At 39.1% G+C, this 27,333-nt stretch overlaps 1 protein-coding gene and 1 long non-coding RNA gene across 7 annotated transcripts in view; one reads left to right on the top strand and one right to left on the bottom strand.

Annotated features, from left to right (window-relative positions):
- The window catches only part of diaph2 (diaphanous-related formin 2), a 334,433-nt gene that overhangs the window by 138,411 nt on the left and 168,689 nt on the right, over nt 1-27,333 (bottom strand). For all 6 annotated transcript variants that reach the window (XM_049746603.2, XM_049746754.2, XM_049746826.2 and 3 more), the window contains 2 exons: nt 12,940-13,041; nt 10,943-11,037 (listed from right to left, as the gene is read on the bottom strand). In XM_049746603.2, coding sequence (XP_049602560.1) covers nt 10,943-11,037; nt 12,940-13,041 — 197 coding nt within the window. The remainder of the gene's footprint in view (nt 1-10,942; nt 11,038-12,939; nt 13,042-27,333) is intronic.
- LOC125990355 (uncharacterized) lies at nt 7,986-11,286 on the top strand. The gene is made up of 2 exons (XR_007488901.1): nt 7,986-8,321; nt 10,801-11,286. It is a non-coding gene; the product is annotated as an uncharacterized lncRNA (long non-coding RNA).

Below are 27,333 nucleotides of genomic sequence, written 5' to 3'. Positions count from 1 at the left end.
TTCATCCATGGCTCCATATCTTTAAGAAATCTCCCTCAAATTATTGTTATACTCATCAGTCCTCGACATCTGTGAGCCAAATCAAGTTTCAACTTTTGATCATATTTGATCATATATGCAATATAATAATCAAAATAATATTTCATATGTATTTTTTAATGACAAAGAAGGGTCTTCTCTTTCTTCTCTTTTTCAGGCTGAAAAACAAACACCATCTCCTAAGCCTTTTTAGCAGCCATTCCAGGTACAACTGCACTGGAGTCTTAGGCCACTAATGATGACGTCTCTGTTCTTCCCTTGGGGGACTGAGCAGTGTAAAAGGCAATAAAACAAGACTCGGGACGTTGTCACTGGGAGGGAGTCATTATTGCAAATGCTTCTGGTGACGCTCCAATTAGAGCCTTGATAATGAGACCTGAGATAATATCACTAGAAGCAGATTCAATTGCTATTTAGAGGAAAAAATAAAGTATTTGTGTGAAATTGATTTGTAATTGACTGAGAATTACAAATTAATTAAATGATAACAGGCTGCGCATTTAGTCTTCTTCCATAGTTGAAAATAATTTATGCTGTGGATAATATATAGCGCTAATGAATGATAATTACTCATACCAAGCTTTGAATTCATACACAGAACCTGATGTAATTTCGACAAGTGCAGTGGGTTTAATATCGACAGGAATAGCACAACTTATGTGAATTGCAAATATGTTTGTAATGAAGCCAATATACATGCGACTATGGAAAACAACAAGTGCAGTCATAAAGACCATGAGGTAACTTGCTGCTGTCTATCTTTTTTCCTCAATTTTAGGGGCTGATAGCTTGTGAATTATTATCTGTCACCTTGTCCATAAATTATCATTAAAAATGCTCCATAAAGAGTTAGCTTTCATTGAGTTTCCAGACATACTCTGTTTAGTATTGTCGGCATAGGAAGCCAAAACAAATTTGTAATAGAAAGAAAATGTTTCCATTCTTTAAAAAAAAAAAAACGAAAAAAAAAAAAAAACACAAAGCTTGGGCCATCTTTATGTGATGCGGTTGTGAATTTTAACACAATCCATTTTGGACTTAATTTAGATGAATGTTCATTCATCTAATTTCAGAAAGCCTTTGATAAACACGGCTGGAATTTAAATTATATACAGCAACGGTCAGGTTTGGTTTCTTGGTAAAATATTAATTAATATTAATAACAATACTCAGTTTTCATTGAAATACAATATTTAATAAACTATAGACAATAAACATGCTCTGTTTTCATTTATGTAAATTCTACTTTTAATATTAGGACAAAGACAAGACCACAATAACAAATATATTGTTGGGTCATATGATAAAACACCTTAAAATAAGGACAGTGTCAATAAAAACTACAATTTATTTTTTTCAAATCTAAATGTTATTTTAGATCTTTTTGAATTGTACCAGTCTACCTACTATATTAAGGTGGTGAGTGAACATGCACACACACAAACACAGACCATGCCTATTCATGATGAGGTAAACTGTGGAGGAGGAACAAATAATTAAAAAAAGCCTGTCAGACTGCTTCAGTTGAGTGCGTGTGAAGAAGAAACAGAGAAAGACGAGGTAGCGAATAATCAAATCCAGTGTGAGCTCCTCATTCCATTCGTCTGTTATCTTGTTAATTATAAGGAACCCCGTAGAGCTCCGTTGACACAAAGGCAGCTCCATATGTGCCGCAAAGTAGGGGGGACCGTGCAATGGTGCTGGGCCAGACTGCTCACCACAGGCCTCCAGACACACAAACACATACAGGCAAGCCTACACGGTAGCAGGAAAGACCACTGTAAGCGCATATGCAACAACAAACATTCACCAAAGGCCTTGGCACCGCATACAGTAACAGCACATACAGGAAGCAAAGCAATGAAAGAAGCAAACTGTAAACAAAGCAACCTACACTGTAGCATAAATAAATAAATAAATAAATAAATAAATAAATAAATAAATAAATAAATAAATACGTACGTACGTACGTACATACATACATACATACATACATACATATACATACATATACATATACATACATACAATAAGCGCCTATCAAAAGTGTGAGAGTGAGTGATAAGTAAAAGTTGCAGCCGACTGTCATTTATAAAATGTGTGTACTGGGCTGTTGATTGAAATGAAAACTTTGGAGATGTTTCTTGCAACACTTGGATTGTGAAAGCAATTGAAAAAATGTGTGAATGCAAGACAGATTAGGTGAGGAGAAAATCATATATATTACGTTAAACTACAACCTATAGAGCGGTGGTTCTCAAATGTTGTGATCCTAGGACCAACAACTATATGAAAATGTCACAAATAATTTAAATTGTAAATACATTCATGTACATAATTTACATATGTTGAGGAAACTTTAGATCTCACTAACACTAAAAACCTTTTGCTTCATTAACACTAACAAATCTATGATTTAGTTTTGCTTTTCCCCAACCGCATATGGAGTTGATTTTAGTATACATATTTGATGAACACAAGCTGAAGTAGACACCTTCTTCCTTCCATTTTCCTGTGTGGCCCTCAGTGGCGTTTAAGGAATGTATTAGCTCGTAAGTAGAATTTCAAACTGCAGTTGTACTTACATATTGTAACACCCACAAACAGCAGGTGACAATGTAGTGCTACACACATAAAATGTTTCAGCGACGAAAAGTATCAAGCGCGTTATGAAAATCCATAAGACATCAACTTGCTTACCAAACTTACTTACAGCATTCCCAGCAATAATACTGAAACGATGATAATGGCCAAAGTTCTTTGAGATGCTTTCAGAGGTCCATTTAATCGATATGTCGGTTCTTACAGCAATACATTCTTTATTGAATTGCCTTGAATAAACCAGAGTGAGAATGACTGAGGTCGAAAGCGGGTAGCGTGCCTCTCCATTATCGTCTATGTAGTGCCTACTATGGAGAAAGGAGCAGGTTTTGCGTCTGCCATGTGCTTGACAGATGTGATCCGCTCCTTTTAATTCATCTCCCTCAGCATTTGGAGAAACAAAGACACACACATGTTCTCTGCTAACGGTTTGTGATGAGGAACAAAATGGGACAGCCGTCTCCCTGTTGCGACGTAGCAGCAGGTTTCCTTCCTACCGCACACCAAATCAGGTGAGGCTTCCGTTTGGAATCAATACGCGAATAATAGAGCGACTAGAAGAGGTGCCAAACATCCATAAGCTTGTTACTTCGAAACACTTGCAGAGAAAAGAACATTTCAAATGTTTAGTTTGCCTTTGTCTTGCTCTGTTCATCCTTAAAATTTGGCACGACAAAATACAGATAGTGGTTATGGAGAGCATCTACCTCATACATCACTACAATTTTAATAATGCTGGGTTGAAAATAACCCAGTTTGGGTTAAAAGTTAGACTGAGCCAACTTATAATTGACCCAACTTCCTAGGTCGGTAATTTTCTTTTAACACAGCAGTTTAAAGTGTGTAGACAATTGGAACATTGACAGATCTATTTTCATGCGGGACAGTCCGGGCTCACTGTGCGCATAGGTGAAGGTTTCTTTCTTTTGGTACTTTGCTTGACTTTGCACTGGTAGAATTGGACGTAAAGTGGCATTAACAGCTTTATGGATGAAGTGGACTTTTTACGGCCAATCCTTGCATCATTAATCATTTTCATTAAAGTCAGGGCAGGTCAATTGTAAACTTGAGTGTGCCATACCTGCCATTGCTGGAACAAAGAACAACCAATCAATAGTTTGAACCCGGCCCCCCAGCTTGGAAGAGCAGCATACTAACCACTGTGTTAGTGTTAACAAACAAATCATTGAATTGGGCCAGGGCTCATATTTTGATGATATCCAACTTGAGACAAATTAGATACACTGTTATTTATTGTGAGCTGAGCATCGTGTCAAAGTTTGATAATCAAATTGAGATTGCTCTATGCCGTCGACTAATCATACTCGTGTGATATTGCTAATGTCTGAACATTTAATAAGTGAATCACAAAACACAAGCATCCAAAATGGTGATAGCAATTCATTAGTTTGAAAGCAAAAGCCAAATTTGTTCTGTCACAGAATCACATGTGTTTGTGTGATCACTCAAGAGTGCATTAGAGACTTTGGGCCATGGCTGCCATCCTCTAATGGACACTGCATATGATGCCATTTTTAAAAATGTTTCTCCTCATCTCCTCATGTATCTCTAAGCTTCCAAATAAGCACAATCTACTTAAAATGCCATTATCAAATTAGCATTGTTCGAGTGAAGCATGCTGTGCCAAAATAACCCCTAATTATGCCCAAGGCGAACTCCAGCAGGACCAATGCACAGCCATACTTATCGCCATGGCCCACATGTGCACTTGCACATCATGCAAGTGACGTTCAGTGACATGCCAAGATGCTGCAATCACCTGTTACAATTAGGAACAAAATCTGGCACGGCCCAGAGCCTGCAAGCCAATGGGCAACTAGGTATAATGATGGGCGGTTGGGAGGGAGCCTGGGGGACGGAGCTGGGTGGGGCGGGGGCATACATATGGATGAGAGATGTCCGAATGATTGACAAGAGAGATAAACAATAACAACAAGTGAGACTGGTGCAACAGGCTCCGGTGAGACTCGGCGGGAAAGGTTGTTGCCATGGTGAAGGTGAAGCGAGGAAAGGTGAGTCCGTAATCTGACAAGCCTTCACTGACATTGTGACACAACCAGCATGTTAGAACTATATGCTGTGTCACGCCCCACCCCCTTTTTTTGAATGTTTGTCTTCTATTTTTCACACATTTATAATCTTACCAACCCAAGAGTAGATTAACTCAGACAAGCAAGGATTAGCACAATTACAACGCAAATGATCATTTTAATACGCTTGACTGAGATCAGTGAAAGGGCATTCCTCATACTATGAGATTTATGACAAGTGGTCAGAATGTCATGTTCATACATGCTAATAAGAGGATGCTGTCAGCCGAATGAACTTTTTGGTGGTAGCACAGGAGGTAAAACTGTAAAACGTCTTGCGACTTTTATTTTCCTCTCCATTTGGCCTAAGTGGGTTGCTTTTATGTCTTATATGTAATTAATGTCAATGTCTACTTAATAATTTTTACAGGCAGCATTGTGAGCCAGCTGTTGTCGATGGATTTTACCGTGATGGTTTCCTTGGAGACTGTAGGCTAGTCTCATTTAAAGTGACACACATTTCCCTGTGTGCTTGTCAAATTATTAGCCCCATACCAATTGTCAACACACATGTTGGAATAGGATTTGCACATTTTTACAGCCAAACACACAACAAAAAGATACTAATGAAAGGTAATTAAAGCTGAAAGCAACAATGAATGGGCCACACACCATCGTTTTCAAGGCAAATTTTCAAAACAATGATCAAAATGTATGTTATGCTTATCCCATATTAGCTGGCAGAGGAAAAAAAAAAGATGTTGTGTGGACCATCTGTCAAATTCACCTGGTAACAATTGGAACTCATAGTTTTCTAACTTTCCAGCTATGAGTGGATTTTAGGGAGGTTGCGATTGAAACCCCTAAAATCCATTAATTGTTTCTGTACCATACAATCTCACTGATTTGCCACACAAAAACTTAGCATTGAACAGGGGTGTGTAGAGTTTTGATATCCATTGTCTAATTATTATGACAACTGAAGAATAATTTGTCTTAGCGCCTATGCCAACAAGTGTTTTATTGATTGAAAGAATAGATTGAAGAAATGTGAGAAGCTTTTCTGTTCTTCAATTTGCACAAAACTTCAGAAATCCGGATTAGTCTTTTAGAGATGTGGTTTAGTGCTAGTCATTAGCCTCTACTTTTCAAAAGGAGATGTGCAGGTGGGGGCCATTTAAAATACAATGGCAAACATTAAACATTAAGAGCCCACTCTGATATCCTACAAAACAAGCCCCAAGGGCAACATCATCCACTGACAAGGATTAGGTCACCAACCACACATGCACGTCCAAACAGGGCACTTAAACATTCAGTGACGAGTCCCCCATGCCGGCTCAACCAGTCTGGGTAAACATGAGGTAAGCAATCTTGTGTGGCAGTTGATGGAGTCGTATCGATCTTATGCTTGTGCATGGGGTGTCAACATTTATGTTGTGATAACTTTGAAAATTGAGTTGCTGTGATTCATATTACTGTCATTTAACTTTGCACTGGGTCTCGCTTGCTGAGGTCAGTCTTGAGATGAGCAGTGATGTGACGCGGAAATGTCTGAAATAAAGCACCTTTCGGACACGGTGATCACAGAAATGCAGTGTCCCCAGAAGTTGTTGCTTGATTTATAAGATGCATGCAGAAAGCTAAGTTGATGGATTTCCCGAAAAGATCACAAGCAGTTGAGGATTAAGCTTTGATTTATAGGCTTGATTTCAACTGAAATTGAGTGCATTATTGAAAGGTCAGAAAGTATGTCACTTGTGAGACTTGACTATAAAACCGAAACCATGTTGGATTATGCACCTCGGGAAAAAGAAAATAACACTAGTAAAAACAGGTAAAGGTAGGGACCTCAGCAAAAAAGCAGTCCAGAAGCAGTCCAGAAAATAATGACATGATAGCAAGGTCATTGGCATGGCCATGCCATGAATAAAAGCAATGGGAGAGATAGACCATGCAATTCAAGCAATTCCCTGAAACACAAACACTATAGGATTGGTATTCCACCAATGATAAGTGTCAGACGATCAGACTGGTAACACCTTTCCCACTTTAACGTTACTTAGCCATGTATGATGTTATATATGTAAGCTGTGTATTTGATAGAGCTGACCTGATACACAGAGGTGACCCTGTCTACCGACATGGTAGATCTTGTCGGCAAATGAGATATGAGGGGTGTGTGGGACTGCACACAAATGTCTGCCAGTTTGCCCATACACACGAACCTTACCCCATATTTATCGCCTGGGTGATAAATGACACAATTTGGCCGTGTGCACCCGAGGCAGAGGGCATAATTGACATATTCGTTCCATTTGCATGTAGTGTAAATATGTTTGTACACAGGCTGGATGGGGAGGGATGGCAAGGAGGTTTGGTGGGAGCATATGTGGAATTGCAGGCATTCAAATTGAGTTTGGATGAATGGCAAGCACCCGAGAGTCTGTCTGGCAGCATTCAGGCATGGGTACATCATCTCGGAGGCATTGATGGGCCCTAATGCAGAATAAGGAGAGCCAATCAACTCCTATCTATCCATTCTGCCAGGGTGACATATTGTGGGGGTACTTCAAGGCCAATGCACTGCCACATTCTGCTGACAAATCATTACATTAGACATGTCGCCAGAGAAGGAGGATAATAAGATTGAGTCCCAGAGTTTTAGATGCATTACGAACAGCCCTCTCTACCTCGATTCCTTCCATTTTGGCTGTTCCTTTCATTAATCAGTTTCCCCAGCCAGCTTGTCACAGAGCTGATGGAGGTTACTCTCATCGCAACATAACAAGCAAGAGTTTTGAAGTGAACAGAGATGGGTGATGAGTGATTTTGTCAGGTTTTCCCAGACGATTAGTTGGGGATTATTTACCAGACGGTTATCTTATTTTAGCGCAAGCTACCAGGCATAAGAGAACACGGATGCATTTATAAATTTACCATGGGCGGGAAAAAAACACCTTGCGTTATGCCATTGGCCAGTATACGGCAAGGGATCCTTGATGTTTAAGTTAGTTATTGAAAAAGATAACCTTTTACGTAGGTTGATGTGGCTTCACGTCAGCTGCATATCTACAATCCAAGTTGTTTTGGAAAAAAAGAAAAGTGAGTACGAAGCTTGGTAAAGGGCTCTAGACAAGATATGGTATAGATCAGGCATGTCCAAAGTCCGGCCCGCGGGCCAAATCCGGTCCCCGGTCATATTTCATACAGCCCACAGCTTCGGTCTTATAATGTATTATTCATGGCCCGCCTGCACTGTCAAACTGAATACGAAAAATCATGAAACTTGAAACTGTAATTCCTCCTATAACCAAAAGGTGGCAGCACCAGCCCTCTCTGCTCATTTCTGCCATGGTGACTGCAAAGAAAACGAGGAAAGTTGACATTGAGGGCCGTCGCTTTCAAGAGAAATGGGAATTACAAGTCTTCTTCACTGAAAATCGAGGCAATTGTGTTTGTCTAATTTGTAAAGAGACTGTTGTCTTGTTTAAGGATTCCAACCTAAAGAGACACCATCAGACTAAACATGCTAACACATACGACAAGCTAACAGGGAGTGACCGCGCTGATAAAGTGAAGCAGCTCCAGCTGAACTGGCATCACAACAGCGATTCATCACGTGGGGCTGTGAGTCAAAAGTAAATCAAAAGTAAAAATTACTTAATATTAAATATTATGAAGTGGCCATGTTAATACTGTTGAAGTTATGAACCTGTAGACGTGACACAAACTATTACTTTCTGAAAAATATTGTAAATGACAAAAGCAAAATTCACTTGTTTTAAGTTTTAATAATAACAGACAACTTTGCATTACTTATAAGTCCTGTTTAAAATGTTCATGAGGCAAAAATAATTTTAAACTCTTGTAAATTAAATTATTTCATACAGTTTGTTCAATGTTATCTGACTCTTCAGATATGAATGAAAGGCAGAATTTGTTTTTTAAAGTTGTTCACATCTGCCTGAGTGGCTCATATTTGGTTATTTTGTCATTTAAAAAATAAAGACAATTGGGACAATGAAATTTGTTTCATAACAGTATGTATTTGCATGACATTTCTGTAGTTAAAAAATGTCTGAAAAAAATATTGGCCCCCGGGCCCCTTCACTTTATCAAATCTGGCCCTCCTTGCAAAAAGTTTGGACACACCTGGTGTAGATAAAGCACTACATCAGTACACTCCATTTACCATTATGATCAAGTTGGACTTTGGACATTTGTTGGACTATTATGATGTGTTTTTTGGAAACGTACAGTCAATGAACCATGTCAATGGATTTGGTATTCAGTGATGAAACGGTCAACAACTATGCAAACATAGATTTTACCATGAGTCCATGTGTATTTGTAATTCCATATAATCCAGCCAATTCCACGATTACAGATACTTTAAGAATAACAGAATATGCTGCATCCTTTGTGAATAATTGTGAAATGATTTGTTGCAACCTACATTATAACTTTAACCAATTTGTGAGTGTTTTGATTTGGACACTTCTTTTTGGCATAAATGAGTGTTCAAGAAAAGTAGGCAACCGGTATTAAAGATGGCAACATTTGAAGGAGCACAATAGGAGTATCTGGCACCTTTCCACCTCGTAATAACTCAAAGTAGGGAAAAGTTCAACAGCTAAATTGTCTTTCACCTTTGCAAAGCAGTCTCATACTGTTCAATCTTTATTTTCTGCTCGATTACCAGCAAATTAAAGGTTATCACAACTCAACAAAGACCCAGTAGGGGTGCTCGGTGGATAGGCTACTATTAAACCTATTGACAGTTTGAAGTGCACAATGATGCACCTTTACCCCACATGCACACTTGTGTTGAGTTGAGAAACACCAAAAACAGCAAAAACTGGGCAAAAAGAAGTAGTCTTTAGCAAGCGCATCAATCATGCTTTAAGACAAAAGGCTGGAAAAAAAGAGGGTGGGGTTGTGGAGACTTTGCCAAGCCCTGTCCTTCATCATCCATTATGAGAAAATGAATGTGGGGTCTCCAAGGTCCAGCGGACAATGAGGAGACCGTCTTGTGCCAAACGCAGATCATAGCACATTTTAAATGGGGTCGCCAAGCTCGTGGAGACCAGGCACCATTTGTTTAAAATATTTGGGATTCCACATTTAATAGAAATAGTTAAAGGTCACTTCATATTTTCCTAATTTAGACCTGCTCTTAAGTGTCATAAAAACATTTCTATGACATGCCTTTTTTCAGAAATTTGTCAGATCAATAAAAACACTTTTTTTTTTTTCACTTGCTGAACTTGGCCTGTTTTTGTAGTTGATCTGTTCTCGTGTAAATGTGCCACTGCTCGCAGCAGACACTCTATTACAAGGTCAACAGTTTCGGTTAAATTGGAAAGGGACAAAGCTAGGGGACTGCTTGCGGAAGCAGAAGCCCAGGTGAAGAAAAGACTGAATGGCCATAATGGAAGCAAAAGCATTGATTGCCATGTAGCATTTCAAAACTAAATTGCCAAATTCATCCATCCATCCATTTTCTGAACCGCTTAGTCCCCACGGGGGTCGCGGGCGTGCCAAATTAATCTTGCTAAACAGTGTGCAGATCTGTGCATGTGACACATGCAGAGGACACAGTGCCCAATACAAAAGCAAGATCAGAAATGGGAAAAGCAGCTAACAAACACATTTTGCTCAACAATAACAAAGTTGTGCAATTTCACTTGATAGGTTGCAATCAACTCTAGTTGTATCCTAGCAACAACAAAACATGCAAAACTCCCATAATACGTTGCTCTTTAAGACAACGGCATGCCGTGAGGTTCGTAACTGGTGAGAAACGGACTCCTCTGGAGTCAGATATAAAAATATGAATCTGAACAGAAGATTACCGGTAGCCTGTATTGCAATTTTGGTCTTCATTTTGAAATATTTACTTTAATGTTTTAATTATGCTTCAAACAACTCCAAGCAAAACAGTACATCACCTGTCAATAACTGCCTGTGTCAATGAATGGGATATATGAAAATTCATCTATTATTGGATTTAACGAAGAAAATAATAATAAAAAAAGACAACTCAAATGGAAAATATAATAATATATATGAATTAATTATATTGTTTTGTATTCTTCACATGCAGGTGGAGTGGGGGCGGGGGGCATGGTGGCTCTCCATCTCCTCCCCTGCCTGCCCTGACCACACTAATGTCCTAATTAGGAGCAATAAAATGTCTATGTGTTGGAAGGAGAGCACGGACACACTCTGCGAAATATCCATCTTACCTGGATGAGTGACTCACTCAGTCGTTCCTCGTCCACCTGAAGCACAATTTCCCGGATCTCTTCATAAGGCAGGCGGAACGAGCCCAAGAAAATTGCTGTTGAGACGGAAAGAAAGAAGAGAACGCAATTTCCTTTTTGTTCTGTTGGACCGTCAGTTTTCCCCCAAAAAGAAAGAAAGAAAAAAAAAAAAAAAAACAAACATGTCACTCGTGAGAACAAAGTATTACAGTTGAGAATCGCGTGAGTATGTTTGTGTGCGTGTGCGTGTGTGTGTGCGCGTGTGTGTGTGTTTGGGTTAATAATAACCAGACCTCGAATAAACACTCTCTCCTTTTGGCAATCGATATTACTGTTCGATTGCAATCGATATTATTATTATAGTCGATATTATTATTATTACATCACTATGCCTAAAATCAACATGTGTGGTGGTTGACAAAACAAAGATCACCCATAGAGCTGTCATGGCATCTGTAAGGCTGAAGTTTAGTTCAGAGTTAAATGAGAGCGAGCGACAAGTCTGAAAGACGTTTTAACTGTAAAGAATTAGGGATTGGAAAAAAACAAATCATTTGTCTGCTCAGAAGAGTGACAGGAGCTGAAAGACAATATAGACGAGCTATTGCATGTATTCTGAAAACATAATTCGTATTTTAATGACACTTATATCAAATTAGTTTTTATAATTATCATAGTCGTTTTGATAATTATCATGTTATTTTTATTGTAAGTGGGTGATACCGTGGTGCACATGTTAGCACGTCCGCACGTTCAACATCTACAGTTCATAGCTTGCGGGTTTGATTCCGGCTCTGGGCCTTCCCGTGTGGAGTTTGCATGTTCTCCCCATGCTTGTGTGGGTTTTTTCCAGGTACGACCATTTCCTCCCATAGCGCATTTGACAAAAAAATTTTGAAAAATCCCTCTTTAATACGCCTTTATACACCTGCGTTTAAGTAATTAAATGCCCTGGGCCATCATTTGTAGAAATATTCCACTCACTAGGTGTTTTCCTCTCTTTAAATGTGATTCCCACAGTAAGTGTGAGAGTTTCAGGTGATTCCAGGTTAAAGTAACCACTGTATTCACCCTGGGTAACATCAATTAAAAGATGCCATTTTGGTTCAGCTGCTTCTACACTATCACTGCTGTTTGTGATGCCAGGTAGAACACAACACATTAGTTCTAGTCAAATTGTACCCTAGTGGCATTGACAACTGTGGCATTAATTATGGACTGCTGGCTATTGCAATCACTGTCACTTCAACTAGAACATGTAGTCCTTAAACATTTAAATGGCTGGTTGAGGGGGCTCCATTAAAGGACCCCATGTTCTGTATGCCAAACAAGCTTTAATTTCACATGGCAAATCGCAAAAGCCAACTGTCATTAGAGGGGTCCAAACCTCTTGTTGCTTTAAATTTCAATGAGCGATGGTATTGGCAAAACGGAGCATTGTCGCAGCCGCGAATGCACGACACCTGTTTTGTCCATATGCTGTGAACATATGTCTAGTTCGCGTGTCTTCATCAGAGCCTGATAATTTGCCAAACGGTTTCATAAGTTGGAAGGGACAACAAAATGTACTGCAAAAATAAGGACATGAGGTGGCGTGTGCATTTTTGTAGTGTTCTATATATGCATAAAATAGCTTCTTTCCACAGTAATACAAACGAGTACCCACGGGGTGTGGAGGAAATACACCATTAACCCAACAATTTAGGCCCCCAGCGATTTAAATTGCTAACATGTAGCCTGAGGGCACACTTATGATAAGAATCTATTTCCCAAATGCTAAACGACGGATAGTGTGCACAATCCATAAATGCTTGAGGTGACTGTTAACAACTGCCAAGAAACAAGATCCTAAAGGGCAGAGTAAGAGGTCGTGAGCCCTGTTTGCCAGGATTTGATCTGAGATGTTCATGGATGCCGAAAAAAAATCAAAATGAAAAAAACATTAAAGATGATGGTTGAAAACATGGACATATACTTACAAAGATTCTGTGCGGTCTTGGGGTCCAAAATGCGAAGCTCCTTTGCTTTCTTCTTAAACTGTGTCATTCTGTCGTCAGTCTCGTCTTTGGGATCTTTCCTCACTATTGAGAGGGGGGCGGGTATTGCATTAGTATTTCCAGAAAGTACCAGGCCACAACTCAAGGCCAATTGCATTTCCCCTCTCCAAGAGTATGAGTGAGGAAGCATGGCGCTGCCAATGAAGATGCTTCAAAACAATATTTATAATGTTAATTACATTCAAATTAAATTTAAAAATATTTTGGAAGCAACACTTTTATAGACATATAGTGGAAGAATGAAAAAGTGACAGAAACACAATGTAATCCCAAAAGAGGGCTCTTCTGCATCAATTTGTGGGACTAGCAGCATATTTTGTTGATAATCCTAACAACTGCTTAGAAGAAAGAGGAAGGGTCTCTCAGGAGGAGTCTCCCAAGAAATCAAGAACAAACAACATGTTCCCCGAGCGCCAAGCATCTCATGTTTGAAGAAACAATCAAAGAGGAAGCATCTCCTGGGCAGCCAGATGAAGCAGTGCTGACGGCACCTGCCTCGCTCCGATGCCTCACTGTCAACACGTGACATGTGGGAGGGGAACATTTACACAAATCAGTACTGCCAAAAGGCACGCACTTGTGCTATTATGTGTGTAAGAGTGTGCCTCATACAAATTACCAGCAGGTCATATTTTGCTCCCGAAAATGAGTGCTTGACGCTATTGTAGGCCACTGAAGTACTCCGTTTATCATTGAAATGGTTGTCAAACCAAATGTACTATACAAAACAACTTCATAAGTAGTGAGCACTTATTGTAATAAAATATATGGTATCGTTATCAACAGCGCCTAAATGGTCACATTGTGCCTATAAAATTTTAGTGTGAGAAAGGTTTTCATTGGCTCACGCACGTGCAACCAGTGCATTACTTAGATTTATTTGTGTTGACAAAATGACACTCAGGACATTCAGCTCAGTTGTTGGTCATTATGCACCAATCAGCTGCTTTACTGACCGACATAAACTCCAAAAGAAGATGACAGGACACCAACACAAATGTAGAAGAAGGTGGGCGGCCTTATGCGTGTGGAAGTGAGATGGCAAATGACCACTGTGATTGGCAAATATGTGAAGTGAGACAGGTCTTGGGCTGAATCCACATAACTATGGTAGACAATAAACAACAGCGATAGTGCTTACTTTCTCTTAAATAATTGTAGTTTGTTAGATAAGACAAATCAAATCGTATTGCGGATCATATTTGCACTCACTCTAAACAATGACTTTACATTCATACTATATAAGTATAACTTAGAATGTGCACCCCCAAATGTTCTGCTAGTGCCCCTAAAAATTCAGGTTAGGGTCCATTGTGCATCTCGCCTGAATATATGTTCCTTTCAGTAATGTACACACTCAATCATGATCCTCGGTCTGCTGGCTAGTTACATTTCCACACACGTTTAGGGCTTACATAGCACGGATATTTTATACACGGTAGTCCAAAAACACATTTGTAAATAATCAGAAATCATTTGAATACTTCACAAAACTTTTTGTATTTTGGCCAAAATATGTACACCCGCCCAATTATTATTCTGCCAGCAAGCTTAACCTGTCACAGAGTGATGACCAGTAACATCTGACCACCGTCATTGCCAATATCTGAACGTGTTGGAGAAGTTGCCCAGTGGCTCGAATATAATACTGCGACAACAAAGCCATTCCCACTTGCACAGATTTATATTTGGGCAAAATAATCCCTAAAATTATCCATAAAACAATAGTGTAGCAAAGGGTGATTTGTGATGTGCACAATATTTTATTGACTCAAAAGGGCACATTCTCCTCTTGATCAGATAAACAGCATGGGTTGATTTCATTTGAGCATTACGACCGCAAGTAAGGTATGTATTAAAAATTTTGTGTGCAAAAAGATAAGGCGTTTTAAATCATGTAAAATATGGTGTATTAATAGGACTTAATCAAGCAGTCTCACAGAGCTCAGCAGAGCTAATTTATGGTCAAAATTTGGGCCTCGAGGCAGTAATTCATTATTTCTTTATTGGCCATGCACATTTGCGATAAAGAAAAAAATGCTTTAATGTATTTCTTTTTTTCTTCTTGCTTTGTGTGTGTTCAAATGTTCATGTGAAACGGAATGATCAAAAGTAACGCCAAACAAGCACCTAAGGAAAATTATCTAGTGACTGGAATTGTAACCTGTAACAGTTCTTATTAGCTAAGGGGAGGTAGAAATGTCCCCCATGCCAAAATATAGTCACCAAATTAACAAGGATTATGTTGGGAAAATAAGTGAATACGGCAGCAAAAACACATTTGGCTTATTCAGGATCAATTGGCATGCATGTTATGCCTTGTGGGTCTTGGACTGAGGTTTTCCCTCTGGACATTTAGCGATTACAAGTGTTCTCCCACATTCAAACGTTCAACATGTTCTGCTGGCCCACATTCAGCCTACCGGTTGCCTTCCATGCAGCATCTCCCATAAGACGTCCATTAAAACACAAGGCATTACCAAGATAAATAGCACCACATGTACACTTCCAAACGCCACTGATACCATGGCCCTTGGAATCAACTCAAGAGATGACAGACCTTAAAAATATTTAAAGGCAAAGTAACACAGACTGGCAATATGGTTTTTGGAATATAATTGCAAACTAGTTGTCTGGGGTAATAGTTTCTATAACATTGTTTAGTTTGCATAGCATATGTAGTAGGCAGCCATGTACTATATTTATACTGACAAGGATGATAAACAATTCTGGACTGAGGATCAGTGCAAAATCAAAGGAACGATGATCGTTCTGATCACATTTGACCACATTGTGAATATAATTAAAATCAGTTTACTAGATTTGTCTGAACAAGACATATGGCCATTTACCACCGTCACATTTTTTTCTTTCAGGTTTCTTCCTTAAAGAGAGTTTTTCATTGCCGCTTGTGCCAAAGTGCTCACTTGCATGTGCTTCAGTTGTTCTAGACCTTCTGGATAATCACTATTTGAATGTTCTAAACTCCACATAAATTGCCATGGTGTGGGTAGTGTCACAGGGTGAATGCAGTGTAATTTCCCATAGTTGATGTCATGTGTTGTTCCTTGGACTAATAGAGAGAGATGGAAGAGCCTCAGGTCCATCGAGTGTCTGAACAAAAGATCCCAAGGGTGGATTTTTAGCATGACAACTCCTCGGACATCTGGTCTGAATAAGGATCGACATACCTAACATTACCCCAGACAGCTTGCTTCAACACATCAAGGGGGTAATTTTACCCAAATGGCCCCCACAATCACTGCATCTAAGTCCAACAGAACCCCATTGGGATTTGATTTGGGTCTTTCATGAGACTACGGCCACAATCAAAAGGAAATTGTGTTATTATGTCAATGAGTCAAAAGTTTAGAGATTTCCAATTTGTTTTATGTAGTTTCAGTCGGTCAAACTGTCTGTCAAATTGTGGTACAACATATAAATATGAGTGACATGATATGTGAAAAACATATTCCCCAATTTTCTCAGAGCCTGTTTAGGAATTAAACCGCTCTTTGGACTTTTGTAAACAGAGAATCTCAAAGATGCGTTTTGCCTCTATCACTCAAGGTAAACAAAATGATGCACACAGTGGAGTGGAACAACTATCAACTTTACAATCATCATCATGTTGGTGATAACTGATAACTGGGATAACAAATAGATAAGTGGGAATGATAGCAACCATTGACAGTCCCAAAAACATACTTTAGGTTGAATACAAACATTCAGATGAGCTTGAGCTAGACAATTTTAGCTACATGCAGTAGATTCCAAGGTGTTTGAATCTGGTTCTGTTTATTTATGCATTTATATTGTAAGCAATGGCTATACAATTGCTTTATGTTCACCTCATCTGGCATTTATCAAGAGTGTTTAATAACTTTATTGAGGCGGCAGTGATTAGGTTGTTTTAATAATCGTACAGAATAGTAGAATGTGACATAACACACTGCCTGTAAAGTTATTATTATAATTTTGCTTTGGTAATGACCACAGTTTTACCATATGTATTAATCACAATATAATGAATCTTTATTATATTGCCATAACTACCGATGGCAGGAATTGCTTTGGAAAAGGTTGAATTTTGAATCTTGAATTTGGAGATCAACAGACATTCCTGAGGAGATTTTCATATAACTCATTTGTATCCATGTTTCTACGATATCCTCAAGGTAATAAAATCAGAATTGACACAGAGAAAACTTATTCATTCAAAAGTGAGAAAATGAAGTGTAAGGAGAAACGCACAACAATGTCAGGCAAATAAAACAATCTCTCGAATCAATAACCCTGAACACTGTCAGTGACCTGCAGCTTTTAACAAGTGTATTTTAATCTGCCCTGCATCCATACACGGCACTTGTGTGCTGTCAGTCAGCGGCAGGGGAGTGTGGGAAGGCTCTGACTCTTCCTCTCAAATTAGACGTGCTCCCAGGGCAGCGAATGGATTGATCCGGGCAGCCAATCATTTGGAAGGAAGCGCTGTCCGCTTCTGCCAAGGCATCACACTGCGACCCGAGTGCTCTTGAGCTCTGCTGGGAAAGGAGCTCGCTCACTGGAACTAAAGGCTGCTGCCGGTGTCTGTTAAGCTTTCGGTAGACAATATTGGTGCAAGGTTCATATCACCAGGAGGGGATGACGAAGAGAGCTTTAACGCTAAGGCTATTCCTCGGACAGATGGATAGATTACACATACACAACCACAGTTGCTATTAGGTGAAAAAGCCTAAAAGGAAAAGCTGATTCAAGATGTCAGGTTTAGAGTGCGTGCGTGAATGCGTTTAATATTTTCACCTATAACTGATCTGAAAATGCAGAGCAAAGAGGGTCACAAATAGTGAAAACTAGAGCCTTCTATAGATTTTTATATACGGTATAATAGCCTTGTTTAAGTATTACACATTTGCATGTTTGTTTAAGCAAAATAAAAACAAAAAACTTCCCAAACCACAAAGCATTCTCAACACAGTCAAGGCATGATTGGCAATCTGTATTTTTAAACTTAATGCATGCAGGGTGTAAATCATGATGCCGAATCATCTGATCAATATCTAAGCTATTGAAAGGAATGGCAGCTTGGTAAAATAATCACACACACATTGTATTTTCAGATAAATTGAAACATGATAATTTACTGCTTGAAGTACCATGTTTAAAAGCAAAAGGATGGTAAAATAATGGTACCTAAAATGCAATTCAGCGTTTGGTCGTCAGCCCATCTCATGAGCTACATATATGCACACCAAGCTTGTGAGACATAATTTTCTTTTCTCAGGATAAATGTTATATGTTTCATGAATTATTGTGAATTTATTTCAAATATGTTTTTTTTATTATTATTTCGTCAAGTAAGTCATATGTTACAGTGAGTGTTGTCTCAAGATGCGCATGGATGTGCATAGAAAAGAGGTGTTACACTAACTGATGATATGTCAACGAGTGTGTGTGGCTTAAAAAGTGAAGATGCGGCTGCATTAGCATATTTTGGAGTTGACAGGCTAGGAAATAAAATGTGACCCGATTACGTCTAAAGTAGCTAAAGAAAAATAAATGATACATACACTGCAATAGGACATCACAAATGGTTTTGTTGATGATAAATACAAAAACAAAACAATATGAGGTCAAACATCTATTTTTTGATTGTCTGTCTGAACCTATGTTTGACTTTAAAGGGGACTGCTCATCTCATATAACTTCTGGCATAAAGATGCTGAACTACTTTTTTAGAATGTCAAACGTGACCTCTAGACTTTGTGACAAAAAAGAACAATTCCGTCCTGCTTTGAGGTTTATCTGACAGGGTAGAATGCAGTACTTTTTACAGATGACAGAAAACAATCTGCCCTCTCTCGACTCTACATATTTTCTTTCCCTGGTTTGAGAAGCGGCCCACCTCCTTTCCAATTTGTCTCATTATCTAGTATTAGAGGAGATAAAAATAGGACGATCAGTGCCAGACAAACAGTCAACATTTGTATTTGCAATCTCAGGGCATGATATATTACTATAGTAGGTTCACATTAACAGTAACTCAACAAAACTGCCATTTTATTTGCACAGCAACTGGTACTACCGCTCGTCATTTGTCAACTTGTCCCAAAAACCCACTCGCTATTAATAAATCCCGCTTTCTACTAATGTCTAGCTAGAAGGAGGAGAAGCCACCAAAATAATTTGATTACTTGTTGAATGCCAGCTGAGTACAAGCAGACCTGTTAATTTTGTGCTATTTTCCCCATAAGACTAGCACTGAAAAATACCATGTAAACAAAATGGCCCTTTCAGTCACGCCACAGATCTCATCCAAGTCCACAAAATTTTAAATCAACATGCAATGCCCAGTCGAATAAGTGAATGAATTATGACACATTAATGCACAGCATTATATATATATATATATATATATATATATATATACGTAGTTTGAAAGGAAAAAGTGTACGTATGAAAAGTGCCTGTAGTTTTTGTTTTTTTTCTTTTAAATGCATTAACGTATTATCTCCTCCTACCCCTCTAGGGAAGGTTAACCGATAGGTTGATCCAATTTGTCTGCCAAGGCGTGAAAGGACTTAATAAATACTTCACATTTCTATGCTGGAAAATGTCAAGGTTTCTTGAGAGATGAGGACAGGAGGAGGGGGTAAAATGACTTTTTTCCCTTTCAGGCAGCTCCAATCCACGCTTGTTGGCGCCAATAGGTTTATCCTTGGCAATCATCGAGGACAGACACATAAAGTACTGTATAATTCCTTGTCTCCTCACTTACACAAAAAAATCATAATTAAAGCCTGAGGGGCCTTGCTTCCTGTCACCAGGTGATTTTTATGCGGAATTCTGGCGATGTGAGTATGTTAAAGCCTGCAGGTTCTGCTTGAAGATCCACCGTGAACAGCATTCAAATCCTAAAGTCAGAGTCATTGAACCCCAAAAAGGTCAACGCTGGTCTGCTAAATGATATTAGTCTCTAGCGTTTGCACTCAAAAGTATTAAAAGTTACAACATTTATTCAAACCAGTACTGTACTACACAACACTGTCACTGTCAACTGGCAAATACCTCAAATATGTTCTCCATATTGATATGTGTAGCTCAACAACCAATAAAATAATGCTTGTAAGAATTTCGTGAGACACTGAAGGCGAGCATGGGAGCAGATCTGCTGCCCATAACATAATCATGGATGAAATGTACACATCATTGTTGTCTGACTGCATGTCAACTTCTACTGGAATACTAATCACCACTAAAGTGGTCTCCATGAAACCTAAGATTGTCCTTAATACATTGCAGGGCACTTTTTTTCCCCCCATATTTACACATCTGAGTGACGATTCACATATTCTGTGCTGCTGTTCTCCTCAATGACAGGGTTCAGCTAGGCTCAGCAGTTTGCGATATGATTGTCATAAATGATCATTACCATTAGCCCACTATTATTTGTTTTCCTAATGAGAAAATAAAGGAAGCCACTGATGTTGTTCACTGGCCTGACTTCCATGGAAACAATGTGGCTGTGGATGGATGAATGTTGAATTCTCAGGAGCATAGAGTAGATCGCACTAAACATTGTTCGGTCTTGACTGCATTAAGGACCTCAATGATTGTCCGCTTGACTTTACGCCATAAGGCCTAGATGCTCGAACCAGGGAGTGCACTGAATAATTTGAGCCATGTATGACGTGCCTAGTGCCCAGTAACACTTGAATTGAAAAGTAAGCATAATGTCCACAGGGTGTCTGAAATGAGTTGATGTTCCATTGATGCCTCAGAGACTCCAATCACACTTCAAATAAGTCAGTGTCAGTGCTGATTAGAAGCAAGAGCACTAGCTTTGGCCACTGTGAGCTGTTTGCTAGGTAGTGCTGGATGAACTGTGGGCAAACACAAGCCCAGTGGCATGTGATCTCCCTCTAAGTTATTTAACCGCATGCATAAACAGACACACTCTGGCACTGACTTTGACACATGCTTTTAGACTTTTCTGTCCCACTTGTGGACTTCTAACCAAGCTGGACTCAAACAACATCTACAAACAAAGATGTATGCAGTATGTAAAGCAAGATTTGGGAATTGACCTAAAAAGAGTCTTCAACCAACACTTTTCAAACCAAGTTTTTACTGGGTCACTGTCAAAGTAAACTGTAATATTTTATTTATTGACAAGCAGGCCTGCATTTACAAGGGCTTTTTGATACATGGTTTTCCAAATGGAGTCACAGCTGTTGTGCTGACAACTATTAATATATGTACAGTGATTAAAGCATTTATTAGACCCAAAGCAATGCAAGTTTTAAACCACAGCTGCCTCAAATAAACAACATGGGTAATTATCAAAATATGTTTTCTTTTTCTCCCATAATTGTTTGTATACCAGTATTAGGATCTTTTCAATTTGTATTGCTAAAATAGTTTAGTGATATCAATTGGTTTACAATTGTATTGGTCGTCTAATTCCGGAGTAGAGAACAATGTCTCTTGATTATCTCGTCAAATTAGAGTTATTACCTCCCCTCCAGAATCTCAATGTAGTTTAAATTATTGAAATCATTAATATTATTATTAAATTATAAATGCATAACATTTAATCACGGAATGCTCGATTAATAACGGCTCCACTTTGTTCAAATGGTAAAACATTGAAAGCTCACTGAAATAGACAAAGTACAAATTGGAGCACTTCAGAACAGTGGATGTTCTCAAAGAAATTTGTAGTGGTGGTCAAATATGTTTGTTACGCACTGTATATGTTGATGTTATGGTAGTACATGGAATATTGTCTCTAAAGTAAGGTTATCAGTAACATTTCCAAGTTTACCATTTTTATCTCTCTATCAAACCAATTGGCAAACCCTAAATCTTAACAAATAATGACATGTTGATCTTAAATCAGTGTTGGGTCAGTGGCCATGAATTAACTTTGAAAATATAGCTCCCTATATTGTTCAAATTGAGTCTAACGTCCAAAGTCCGAATACTTTAAGCTGGTTTCTTCCATCAAAACTTTTCATTCCTAATATGACATAAACACAACTTTTTCTTGAAGGTAAAATCTCTTGCAGGTAGGTGGACTTCACGTCTAAGCCCTTTCCAAAGATTACCAACCATATTTTTATTATGAGTATCTTTATTAGTTGTGTGCCTCAGGGTCCTTATTCATTTCTTCGGGGGCAAACAAATGGAGGTGAAGCAGTCCCTCCCACCCACCTCACCAGCTTATCTGACTCCTTTCCTACAGTTCACGCCTTCCCGTTGTCCTTCCTCCTGGATTCAAAACTCTTAATTTGAACTAATTGCACAAACTAATTTCTTTTTCTTCATGTCTCGGCATTTCTGCCAGTTTTTTTCTCAGCGGGCTCGTAAACACTTTAGGAAATGGGCTTTAATAAGGCTGCCTTGTGAGGGTTTGGGGCCTTAAATGGACACAAGGCTTGTTTGATAAGTCTCCACTTCATCACCGCCTTTATTAATTAAAGTTTATATTACATTAGAAACAAAGTTAAAGCTATTTACACCCCCATTAATGGGTTCATGTAACTGCATATCTATGGCAAATTAATTGGCATCTGGCTTCCCCTACTGCAATTACAAAATGATAGCTGAATAGATTTTAAAAAGCGTGTATCATCGTATTTGTGAGTTAATCCACTCAGGTGAAGGAAAAAGGTATTTTCACTATGATATTAGAAAAATAATCCCTCATTGTTCACTGGGGTTACGTTCCGAAAAGAACCCGTGATGGGTGAAATCTGTGAAGTAGAAACCTTTATTTTCTTACCATTATTATAAAGGTTTAACATTGAAACCAAAGGACAAAATTGTTCTCAGGCCCAAGCATTTGTTTAACAAGAAAAGAAGAAAACAATTTCTTCCAGATAACTACAGTAAAATAACCATTTTAATCATCAGTACGTACTATATATAGTGCGCCTCTGCGGCCTGGCTCCGCTCTGTAGTGTCTTTTTCATCTGAAGCCATAACACAATGCACCGTGAAAAAAATCCGTGAAGCAGTGACGCCGTGAAAGGTGAACCGTGATATAACGAGGGACGACTGTAGTAATAAAATAGTTCTAAAAACATTTTTACAGTATGTATAATTTAGTTACATCTACGTATGTTACGCACACGTATCATATTTATATTATTTATACATTATTTTCTGTATGTCATTTGTACTATCTATATAGTATTTACATGTTTTAAACCATTATTTAATGTTCTAATGATAACATATGCATTTATATGGTTTAATATACATTCATTGATACACAAATAATGTATGTATGTTTAAAAATGAGAGGGTGACACTACTTCGCGGATTTTCACCCATCGCAGGTGGTCTTGGAACCAATTATCCGCGATAGACAAGGGTATTCAATGCTATCCTTAGTTTCTGATCACCAAGAATGAGTTTGCAGGAGTCAAACACACACACACACGCACACACGCACGCACACACACACGCACACACACACACACACACACACACACACACACACACACACGCACACACACACACACACACACACACACGCACGCACACGCACACACAGATATATCACATCTAAAATGCTTTAATTATATTTAACACTAAATGGGCTCTATTTGTATAGCACTTTTCTACCTTAGGGCACTTCACACTGCTTCCTCATTCACCTAACTGATGACACACTATCAGGAAGAACTGGGCGTTCAATGACACTTCGACATGGTCACAACGACTGAGGATGGAACCAGCTTCCTCTGGGTTGGGAGACGACCACTGATTTATGAGCTACGTTAAAAATATAAACACAAATGTAAATGTAACATACAAAGACTTTTCTGAAATTTTCTGAAAGGCTGCCCTTGTGAAGAATTAATTATCTACCCATAAGGTGTGTATGTGTATATAAGTGTATGTGTGTACGGTACGTGTGAAAAAAAGTCATAACGTGCGAGATCACCGTGAGAGAGTGGAGGCGATGGAATGTGGGCCGTCAGATAAAATTAAAATACATACATAAATGTGTTATCTGAGTGCACAGTAGTGACAATATGGTTGTCTATCAAAACAAAAACAGCACTCCCACTAAACATGTTGCACAAAGCAACACAAGGCTTTATGAATATTATGTTTGGAAGCTCAAAATTCCGTTGTTTACGTCCAAGTGTTGAATTAGGTCACTGTCTTGAAATCCATGTTCCAAGTGTATGGCTAAAAATGATGAGCTCTGATTGGCCAGTATTTACTCTGGCCAGTTTGTAATGCCAGTGGGTGCAGTGCAGTGATAGTTGCCAAGAGGGCATTAGTGGTAGCGCTCGAGTGGTTTAGATCCTATATGGCAGGCAGGACTTTTTGGCAGAACTCAAAAGAGTCCCATACACAGATAAAGTTGCACCAATGCAGTGTAGAAATACAGAAAAACAAACTACCATCTAGCGTTGTTTAATTTGCATTTTCATAAACAATGTGTAGATGAGATTATTATCTGTGGGTCAGGTTGATGGGCACCTTGTGAAGATTTACTACTGAGCGGTCCTTCAGTATGCAGCACCGATTGAAAGACAGCAGCACCAGCGTTGGAAGTCATGTCACCGCTGTGTTTACTCCTTGTCGGGACACCAATGAAGAGCTTGTCGCTGCTAAAATGGACGTCCATTGTGTTTCTGTCTTCCTTTGTGTGTTTGACAAATGAAGTGTATAGCCATGCGGGGTGGAAAACCAGATTGCAAGGAGGGTGTTGGGTGGCACAATTGTAGCAGGTGCACTTGGATGGCTAATATTTGCACACCGGCTTCTGAGGCAAACAAGCAAATCCGCTGGAAAAGTAAAAAAAGAGGGGTGGCAATCTCCTCATAAATGCCTCTGTTAGCGTCACATAAATCCACAGCTCACTTTGCAATCCTGCCCCCATCCCTCTTCTTCTTCTCCCTGAAAATCCCCTCAATGCGACACAATTGCCAAGATGCATCTTAGTGACATTGTAGAGGTCAAGCCAAATCCTCTGGTGTGAATGTGGTATGCACAAATCGGTGCTATTGTGAACACTATAGCACCCCCTCCCCTCAGTCACACTTCACTTTGAGCCACACTTTCACATTGATGGATGTTTCAGTAAAGGGGAACTTTTTACGTCGAGGCTGCAAGCAAATGGATTGTGTTAACATACAAGTGACAAGTGAACACAGGTCATGGTAAGGTCATAACTTCACAATAAATCAAACACCTTGACAGCAAATCTAAACAAACGCTATTTGTACTCAGGTCCAGAAAAATATTTGTTTTATTTTGGTATTGAGTATGACATTTTTTCTAACTATAAACAAAGAAAAAAAAGGTTTAGCTATTTGTTTACAAGGTTTCTTTTGATCTTTTTTGGGCTTTCATGAAGTCGAGTGAAGTGAACATTTGAAAAGCACAGTGTTTATGTACTTGGCAAGCAAAATAGTACTCTAATAACCACACTTGGTCAAGGTAAAGGGAAATATATGAATATGTTTTGATCAAGTTAAAAGCTGTAATGGCTTATATAAGCACTGTGCATAAAGTGCATTCTGGGTTCCAATGACATGCATCCCGCCAAGGTCTACTATATTGCTTGTTCAAGTCTACAGGCTGACAAGTGTTAGCTTCTCCTTTGCCATCTCCAACCTCACTGTTTTGAGGTTTTAGCATAAGAAATGAAAGCTTAATCAGTTAAGATAGAAAATCCATGCCAGGCATCCTGGGTATATGAGGAGCATTAATAAGATGACAGCACAGATTCATCAACAGATCCACCAATGTCCTTTAAAGAAAAAATAAATAAAATAGACTGTGCATGCATGGCGGCTTGGATTACTTTCATTGAAAAGAGTGCCACAAGGTTCCATTAATGCATCAAGGTTAACTATTGAGAAAGCAGTCTGCTAAAAGTAGTCATACTACTGTAAAACTTTCATAGCTGTACAAGTGTCACAAAAAAAGCAACAACACATTATGTGAATTAAAACCTGCAATGACTGACTTCACGATAGAACAGGCAAAATATGTTGTCAGGGGTTGTAATTTAGCAAAGTATAGCATGTTACTAATCCAATGATTTATTGGCACTACGGTGAATTCACAGGAGTGTTGTGACTGTCCTGTGAAGTACAGCAGGTGATGATTTTACTTTAGACATACAGGCAGATGGCCGGAGAGCGCTGTTGACATATCCACAGCGAGCAGCTCAATTTGGCTGACCTTTTCCTCCAGACTGGACATAGGATTGGAGCAAAGCCATTTAGGACGGATCACAGACTGAGGATCATTGGCACAGGGGTTCCCTTTGGTAAGGGATGAGAAAGAGAAATTTGAAAAAGTCTGCTGTGATGGATTACTAAATGGTAAATGTAAGCAGCACATACAGAGGTGCACTAGCTACAACAGCGAGCGCTTGAATCGATAGTAGACGGGCATCTCCAAAGACTTCACCAGGCAAAAAGAAAATCCATGTGAACTAGTTAGGAATTGGCAGGTGAGGGAGACCATCTTGGTCAATACACAAGGCCACTGGCCCAAGGCAATAATCTGACTCCAGCTGCGAGACAAGACCACAGGCCAGTGTTAAACTTTCATTGTGTCGGCCAATGGATCTCCCACTGCTTCCTCCGCTTGCCACTCAGCGCGACATTCACCTCTACTTCAGTAAAAAAAAACACCCACTTGATGCAAAATCAATCTGTGAGCTGGACCGGCTGGCATAGTCGCCCGAGGCAGGAGAAAAGACTGCAGTCAAGATTTGTCCATGCAAAACTGCGCCACGTTATAATTTGCAAACTAAGTCGGCTTCTTCCACAACTTTGGGTAAAAATATGATAAAAATGTTATACACAAATGCAGAATGTACACTAATCCAATAAGAAATGCCATCGTGAAATATCCTACTGGCAGTAGTAAATGTGATCCGTCCATTCATGACTCCAGGCAAAAAAATGGAGTGATTGCTAATCACAGTGCAATTGTGAAGGTACTGGGTAGAAATTGATTCCACGCAAGCTGCACAAAAGTCCATCTAACCACCTTTTTTTAACAGCCAATTATGTCCAGGGTCAAAGAAACCTGGGGTCCATCCTTGCTGACTTAGGACAGGGACTAGAGTATTCCCTTGCCTGGTCACCAGGGCACATTAGGACAATCATTTATGCACACCTACGGAGAATTCAGAGTCACAAACAGGAACTTATTTGTTCCAAAGTTTACCTTATTATAATATGACCACAGTGAAAGACTATAATTTCTTAGCCCCCGAGCGACAAAAGTCAAATCTACAGTTAGAAATTAACCCCAGAATAATAAATGAGG

This window comes from Syngnathus scovelli, chromosome 1 (assembly GCF_024217435.2).
Source record: "Syngnathus scovelli strain Florida chromosome 1, RoL_Ssco_1.2, whole genome shotgun sequence".
In the NCBI taxonomy this organism is placed as follows: Eukaryota; Metazoa; Chordata; class Actinopteri; order Syngnathiformes; family Syngnathidae; genus Syngnathus; species Syngnathus scovelli.
The sequence above is the reverse complement of the archived record's forward strand: the minus strand, read 5'-3'. Positions and strand labels throughout refer to the sequence as shown.